Source organism: Callorhinchus milii, unplaced genomic scaffold, assembly GCF_018977255.1.
Source record: "Callorhinchus milii isolate IMCB2004 unplaced genomic scaffold, IMCB_Cmil_1.0 Scaffold26, whole genome shotgun sequence".
Lineage (NCBI taxonomy): Eukaryota > Metazoa > Chordata > Chondrichthyes > Chimaeriformes > Callorhinchidae > Callorhinchus > Callorhinchus milii.
Window position 1 is genome coordinate 6,126,789 of NW_024704767.1, and position 7,956 is coordinate 6,134,744.

The window sequence follows — 7,956 nt, forward strand, 5'->3', positions numbered from 1 at the left end:
AATGACCAACCAGTATACGCATTATACGGTTGATCTATTGCTACCTTTAACACGTACCTTGCTGTTATTGGCAAAAAAAATCAGGTTATAATGGTTATTGGGTTTCAAGATTACGTTCGAAAAGGAAAAAAAAATCCACACGTTAAAAAAGATTAACCGCGCAACATTTTTTTCATCAGAAGTATTTATTTTGACATTTGTCTCTAACTACATACACTTCAAGGTTGTTGTGCCATTATTTTCCGAAATTGCAAAGTTACTTTACAAGCGCGTTTCAACTGCCGACCCGACCGGTGGCAGGCAACAGAAATACGAAAAAGATTATGTAGTTTGTTTTAAGATGCTTTTGTACACAATGGACAATCGCTTTTCAAAGAAAGGATAAGTACTTTCACACCACCGAAGTGGCAGATTTTGTGAAAACGCAAGAGTTCTGGACAATGCCCCCTGTTGCATGCAGTTGTGGTTCCCATACGCCTTGTATATCACTTTGGTAAACTTTAGCTGAAAGGCTGACGGATTGAAATCGAATGTCGCCGATTGTCAATACACGTCGTTTTTTTAAAAAAAGTTTATATATNAAAAAAAGCAAGAAAAAGTACTTCATCTCCTCCACACACCCCCCTCCAAAAAAAATATCTCTGAGATCGATGCTTTGTCTATTGCATGCGCAAACTCAGCGTGGAGTTGACTTTCTACATGGGAAAGTATGTTTTCAGACCAGGCTTTGTTTTGCAGCCTAGGAAACCGTAAGAAGCTGAATGGTACTTTCTCCCCCCACTCTGTTTTGTAAATATTAAGAGCTTTACTAGTTTTCTATGATTTTTTTTTATCTCTCTCCCCCCTCTGTGTGTTTTTCCATCCAAAGCTCCGAAAAATACACCTGCGTGTTTAAGGCGTGTAAACAGAAGAGATCAAAACCAATATTGTGTTTGTCATTTGTCTGGTTGGCTTGGGAGTGCCTGAATGCGAATACAGCAGACTGTGGATTTATGGAAGAAATTACCATAAATTATTACTAACCTGAAACGTGTGTGGTCCTGCTTGTGGGAAGAGGGCTATAGCAAACCTTCCATGCAGAAACGTGGCACTCGGTTTGGCTAAAGCCTAAACGGTTATTATAGCAAGTAGATTTCCATTTGTTTTTTGCATATTAATATAATTGACTTTTGCGCGTTTTTATGAGGTTTCCCAACCTTACCCTTTATCTTTATTTGCATTCAATTCTAGCATTGGATCATCCCCCCGTTAGTTTTGTGTCTGCATGCATATTAAAGACTAATTTTCTACCCAAAGCGTTTTAAAAAGTTTGTGCGAACCTATTTTCACTCCGANTTTTTTTCTGAGGTGTGAACTCGACATTGGTTGCTTCAAGTACTCCCAGTTAATACTGAAAATCGTGCGCCCGCATTTAAACCAAGCGAGATCCGACTCTGGTGTCATTTTAATATTAATGAAATTATTTAATCTCTGGAAATAAGCGTGTTTAAGTTACGATTTGGTGAGTTACTGATCAGCACTGACTTTTCACACATTGTTTTGCTGTTACCGGTATCCAACTCAATAATATAATATATACAGTATGTACATACATAATGTATATATATATATTCCTATAAACCATTCGCTCATTTGCATATATATGTAGGATATACATGATACATAACATATACATCATATATATTATATACATATAAACACACACACGAAAATGAGCGAGAGGTATACAGGAATCTGAGTTGCCTTCAAATATTTCTGGCACATTTCAAAATAGAATGCTCGAAATAAAATGTCACAAATTGCAAACTGGGTGGTTTTCACACACACACACACACACACACGTATAGGACAGTGCTCGACTTGCCTTGCGTTGTACTTCAAACGCTTTTATTTTATTTTACAGCGCCTTCGCTAGATAACGCTGATCATCAAATATTTTCTTTAGGTATGAGCGGAATCAATAGGCTAATACAACAGGTAATTATATAGCTCATCACCAGACATAATAAACAGTCAGCTCTCCTCAACCACATTTCCATTTCAAAACATCAACTTTCTGCTCACTGCTCTCGATAGCTCCGTTTGTAAAGTGGGGATGGCAGTAATAAGCGCCCTGCAAAGCACATAGAAAGGTTAGCGCATACCTTCACACGCGGTTACTGGGTGCCATTACACTTCAATTCCGGTTTCTGCGTCTTTTCACAATTCGGATTTGACCCCTAACTGTGTTGAAATGTAAATGATTCCTATTGGCCAAAGGTGTCCATGTAAATAGGTGTAAATGAAACCAGATTATGCCTTCCCCAAATGCGATTGTCATGTGATAGTCAGAGTGCCACATTAATGAAGCGCCCTACAGGGCTCCTTTTGCACATGTCACTACATAAAAACTACCAGATGCTGCAAGGAGGACATGGAGGCTGCCAGTAGCTAAATCTGAGTAAAGAAGGTGGAAGATTTCCTCTCGCCGTTCGCTGCTGAGTGAGAAAGCGGTTTATTTCTCGTTTGCCTGCAGTGAAGATCACAGCTCGTTTTAAACAGCGTCGCTGGTTTGTGTGTGGACTTAAGTACAAGCTCGTAGGAGACCAGGTCCCGGCTGGAGATTTCAGGACAGAAAGCAGATTCTCAAACGCAGAACGAATGCTGCTTGGGAACTTCTTCAAACTTTGAGGTGGGGGAAAAGGTTTTTGATTTACTCCTTTTTTTTTGCAGTTTGTTGAAACATTGGTTGAACAGAAAGATTTTTTTGTTGTCATTTTTTTGTGTGCTGCTGCTGCTGCTGTTCTTGTTGTTGTTGTTGCTGCTGAGACTGAATTGTGACAATGCCTCGCCCAGGCAGAAACACTTACAGCGACCAAAAACCACCTTATTCCTACATCTCTCTGACTGCCATGGCCATCCAGAGCTCCCCAGAGAAGATGCTTCCTCTGAGCGAGATCTATAAGTTCATCATGGATCGCTTCCCTTACTACAGGGAGAACACGCAGAGGTGGCAAAACTCTCTCAGACACAACCTTTCGTTCAACGACTGTTTTATCAAGATCCCTCGCAGACCGGACCAGCCGGGCAAAGGCAGCTTCTGGGCTCTCCATCCCAACTGCGGGGACATGTTCGAGAACGGCAGCTTCCTGAGACGTCGCAAGCGATTCAAAGTGCTCAAAGCCGACCACTTGGCCGTCAGTAAGCCGTCAGAAGCCGCTCAGTACCTCCAACAGCAGGCGAAGCTCAGGCTGAGCGCCTTGGCCGCCTCGGGAACCCACTTGCCTCAGTTGCCCACCTATAACATGGGTGTCTCTCAGAGCTCCAGCTTCAAACACCCCTTCGCCATCGAGAACATTATCGCCAGAGAGTACAAAAATGTCATGACCAGCGGACTGGCTTTTTCTACCGTGCAGCCTATGCCCGGCGGCTACCCCATGCACAACCAATTGAACACAGTTGGCAGCTCTATTGGTACAGCCTGGCCTCACATGTACAGTATGGACACGGGCCCCCCCATCTCCGTGGCCGGAGGCGATTACAGTGCTTACGGCGTCCCTCTCAAGCCCCTGTGCCACGGGGGGCAGACTCTACCGGCCATCCCGGTGCCCATCAAACCCACCCTGGCCAGCGTGCCCGCGTTGTCGTCTTTAACTGCGCCCATATCGGCTCTCCTCTCCAACAACCCCTCGGCTCTGAGTCCAACCTCTCCGCAGACAGCCACCAGCCCCATCCCGAGTGAGACTTTAACAAACCCTGGCGCTGCGTTGCAGTCGGTGGCCGTTCACTGACATTTATTATGGACAAACGTACACACAGAAAGGTGTGTGTTTTTTTTTGCGGGGAGGGGGTGGGGTGGGGAGGGCGGGTGAGGGGAGGGGAGGGAAGGGCAGAGAGGAATTGACTCCCAAAGTTTCCTGGAAGGTTAGAGTGGGGGTTACTTGGGAGGAGGGGGAGGGTGGGGTTGGGGGTGGTGGGGGGGTGGGGTGGTGGTGGTGGGGGGGGGGGGAGAGAGGGGGTAAAACCTGATCTGACCCTTTTCCGATCTGTTTCAAAACAATGTAAATGTAAATCGGTTTGATGTGAATAATATAAACAAGAAAAAAAAATCAGCGTGTGAATAAATGCACTTTCCATTAGCTTCCGCTCTATAGTTCCCTGTGACTCGCAGAAGAAGAAAAAAGCTATGAAATGCTGATCATTTTTGTCGTGTAATTTTTAACTGGGTGTTGTGAAAAACTCAAAAGCGTTTGTCAAGACTGTAAAAGGGAAACAAAACGACTTTCGCCCCTTGTGTTGATGTACAGAAGCATGAGATCCCGCTAGATGGATGCAAGCTTTGTTAGTTGCCAGCATGTGTGTCTGTCTATCCGAGAAACTGTCTGCTTTAAATTATGAAGTGGGTGATCCAAAAATATTTTCTCATTAAAAAAATGCGTACACTACCAGAGAAGCCTGTGTGTGTGTGTTGCTGTGAACAAAGTTATTGTTGTCTAAACAAAATGACGCCTCTGACATAGATAGTCTGACAGCAATATCTGGGTTAGCAGCACATTGAGAGTTCTGCTCAACTTCCTAGCAAGTTATGAAGGGATTATATAATTGATAAACCTGCACAATACTAAACATAGGAAAATGTTTAAAATGCATTAGAGTGTGTATATATTAGATATATATACTCTGTGTGTGTATAAATATTACAAACGTCGTTAATAATGCTACATGTGCACCAAGAAAGTCGAACACGCGTGGCTTTCGACTTATTTTACTGTTACTTTTGAAAGTGACTAATTCATGCTTACATTAAACAGCCCGTCTTCTACTGCAGTGACTGTAAGCGGATATATGTGGGTGACTCGTTTCATTTACACCCTAGAAACTTTTAAGCTGTTTCGCTGATCGCTCTAATTTTAATAAGTCATCGACATACATTCACAAACACCTCCTAAGTCTGGTGTGTGTGTGTATATATATATACAGTTTCTTAACTGATTTCTTTGTGAGAAAGAGTTTGTTCCTGTTAAAAAAAATCTTTTTTTAAAATCTGCAGGAATCAAAGTCTTTAAGTAAACATCGCGGGGCTGATTACTGGATTGACATAAATTAAATAACTTGTGCTTTCCTATCGGTCGCCTAAAATAATGGCGACCTCCACCTAACACCAAACGTCATCTTTACTGTTCTTTTATTTTTCTTTTAAAAAATAAATAGAAACACTGTACCATTGATCAAAAAAATAATTATTTAAGGTCGCCGCAGTTCTCGTTGTTTAACAAATGAATAATGCAGCAGCCGATGTCTGGTTTAAAAACTCACAAATGATCACATAAGCTCTCGGGCGCTTTTAGCTGGTTCCAAACGGTCCAATAAACCGCATCGTGTTTCTCCCCCTCCTCTCCTCACGCGGGTATTAAATTTGCGCTTAAAAGGGCAACTGAGTTTGGAGCAGCAGAACAGTCTGTGCAAATTGAAAAAGGAGGATCCGATTGTTTTTGATGGGAGATAATGAACTTTCAGACAAGACATGTGTGTGTGTGTGTGTGAGAGAGAGAGAGAGAGAAGGAGAGCTTTTTTTTAATGTGCGGATCCCACACACACAACAAGAAGCAGGGAAAAGAGAGGGAAGAAAAACGCACTGGGCTCTTCCCAGCAGCCGCTGATTAAAATGCATGAAGCCGCCGGCTTGTCACACAGGGGACAACTGAAACCATTCATCAAGCATTCACCACAATTATATCAACAAGCTTTGCAAAAGAATACTACCTACTTAAAAGCTCATCATTATATCCGTTCGCTGGAGAGAAAAAAAAATCTATGGAGACATCTGAACTATTTCTGTGCGCTGCAGAAACACCGCATGTTCCCAAACCTTCCACGCAGCCCCTACATAAGTCCCCTTCATTCTCCACCGCAAAGTTTTTAAAGCGTAGGAAAATGATGGTTTTAGGAAGCGTGGGCCGGCTCTTGTTTGTTTCTTTTAAAACTAACAACAAATTATCTAATTAATATGTTTCAATTACAGCTTCAAAAAGAGAGGCTTTTGGACCGCCTGCAGTGAGTTGACAATAGCCCAGACTTCACTGTTGGAATTCACAATTGCTTAACATCTGTTTCCTCATTTCGCACTTTCCAGAGCTCAAAACGCTTCCCAGACCAGATCAGACTATTTCTCTGCTTATGAGTTATGTTTATGTGTTGCGACCGGGGTGAATTTCGACGGGTGCGAGCGAGATATGCAACCCAGAAGAGCCAAGCCTATTGAAAGTCTATTAAACAAATATATTAGAATTCTGTCAGTTTATGCAATTGAGTAGATCAAATAAAGGTTCCCGGGTACTTCATTCAACCTCATTCACTTGAATAGAAAATCCAAAGAATAGCAAACGTATACTGGGCCACCGATGTAGATTTAGCCTTTTTATGGAACAAAACCCTGGATTTTCACAAACACATTTCTGACCGCGGTACTAGGAGACCGGCTCCAGAACTCTTTTGGAATTTAAATTCATCTTAACCCTTTCTTTCCTTTGGTTGCAGTACAGTGTTGCAATAGTGACCGCAGACGTCCCCCTCCCCCCCCCCCCCCCCCCCCACATCGCGGATCAGAAATCCTACAGTATTGGGTGAAATTGTTCTCAATCTTCCCAAATCGTGGGATTTAAAAAGTACGCAGAATTTTCGAATTCTGGATGTTGCGAAAGTTATCCACTGATTTACAAAAACGTACTTAATAACGTGACCATGTTATGACACAGCAGAGAGTTAAGACTATTTACAAGCATTCTACCTATCAACGTAAAGCCATTATCAAGAATATTGCATTTGACTCATTCTTTCAAGTTATAAAGGAAAGGGGTCCTCCGAGAGAAATTACACAACAGAATGAATTTTCACACAGGGAGGGGGAATGTAACGTTAGTAAATCCCTGCCTTTATTGCCATAACACAGTGATCAAAACACACAGTAAAGGCATTTCGTCCTTCTGACATTGATTTCTGGTGACACTTACAAGGGGGTAAAGCTTTAACAAGACTTGGTTCGGCGTGAAACAAGCTCTGGCGCTGTTCGATAGACTACCGCGTGAAACAAATATTGATTCTATATGATTTGTTAAATGTACGGTAGCTGTGCCAATTCTAAGGTATGTGACAACACATGTGTCATATAATCGTGACGGGTTAATTAACAATTTATATACACATTTCCTTTATTTACATTAACTATTTTTGCACTTATAACCACAACATTATAGAAGGTTTTGTTCAAACATTTCAATGGAGGCTGTGTATAAATCAAGACATTGGTCGTTGAATGCAACTATTTTTTTCCACACATAAGCAAAACACAAAACTTCTTGAAGAAGAAAACGTCTTTAGCCTTACGATTGATATCTGTTTGCTAATATGCTAACCGTGCTACATATTTATTAACGGTGTTATCTGCAATCATTCTGATAACCAACTGCGGGTTGTCATACAGTAAGTGTGCGAAGATTTATATATAATCCGCAGCACATTCTTTGTAAGTAAAGGACAATTTGTGGACCACGCCAAGTCTCTTTTTTTTTAAAAAAGAGATCTACTTGTTAATTTCCTACCAGTTTCATGGACTCGAAGCAAGCTTAAAGAGCAATCTCTGCGCTGATTTAGAAATCGGTTGGTCAACAGATTAGTCACTGCAATCCAAAAAGTTATGCAACTTTAAATGACAGAGTGCAACTGACATTTTGTGCCACAAAACACGAGACTGTAGATTTGTACATCTTGGAGGAAAACATTCCAACAGCACACCGGGAAAAGACACCTCGCCGATTCACACTGGTTCAAACACATTTCTCGTTTTACTGTCAAATCATGTGCAAAAAAAAATAAGATGTAAATAGCAGCATGCATGCATCAATAGATAACGTCCTTTGACAAGTTTTGTTTGCAGTTTTTAACAAATACATTTTACCAACCCTAATGGTTTAGCAAGGA

The 7,956-nt window shown here is 41.7% G+C and overlaps 1 protein-coding gene across 1 annotated transcript; it reads left to right on the forward strand.

The window, feature by feature from the left end:
• The first annotated feature begins 2,801 nt into the window (after nucleotides 1-2,801).
• On the forward strand, nucleotides 2,802-3,778 carry foxb1a (forkhead box B1a). The gene has a single exon (XM_007907525.2). It carries the CDS (start codon nucleotides 2,823-2,825, stop codon nucleotides 3,768-3,770), a length of 948 nt encoding a protein of 315 aa, XP_007905716.1. The 5' UTR covers nucleotides 2,802-2,822; the 3' UTR covers nucleotides 3,771-3,778.
• The last annotated feature ends 4,178 nt before the right edge of the window (nucleotides 3,779-7,956 follow it).

Bases quoted from the DNA above. Each gene is read 5' to 3' on its own strand.
- foxb1a (XM_007907525.2), top strand. From the start codon at position 2,823: ATGCCTCGCCCAGGCAGAAACACTTACAGCGACCAAAAACCACCTTAT.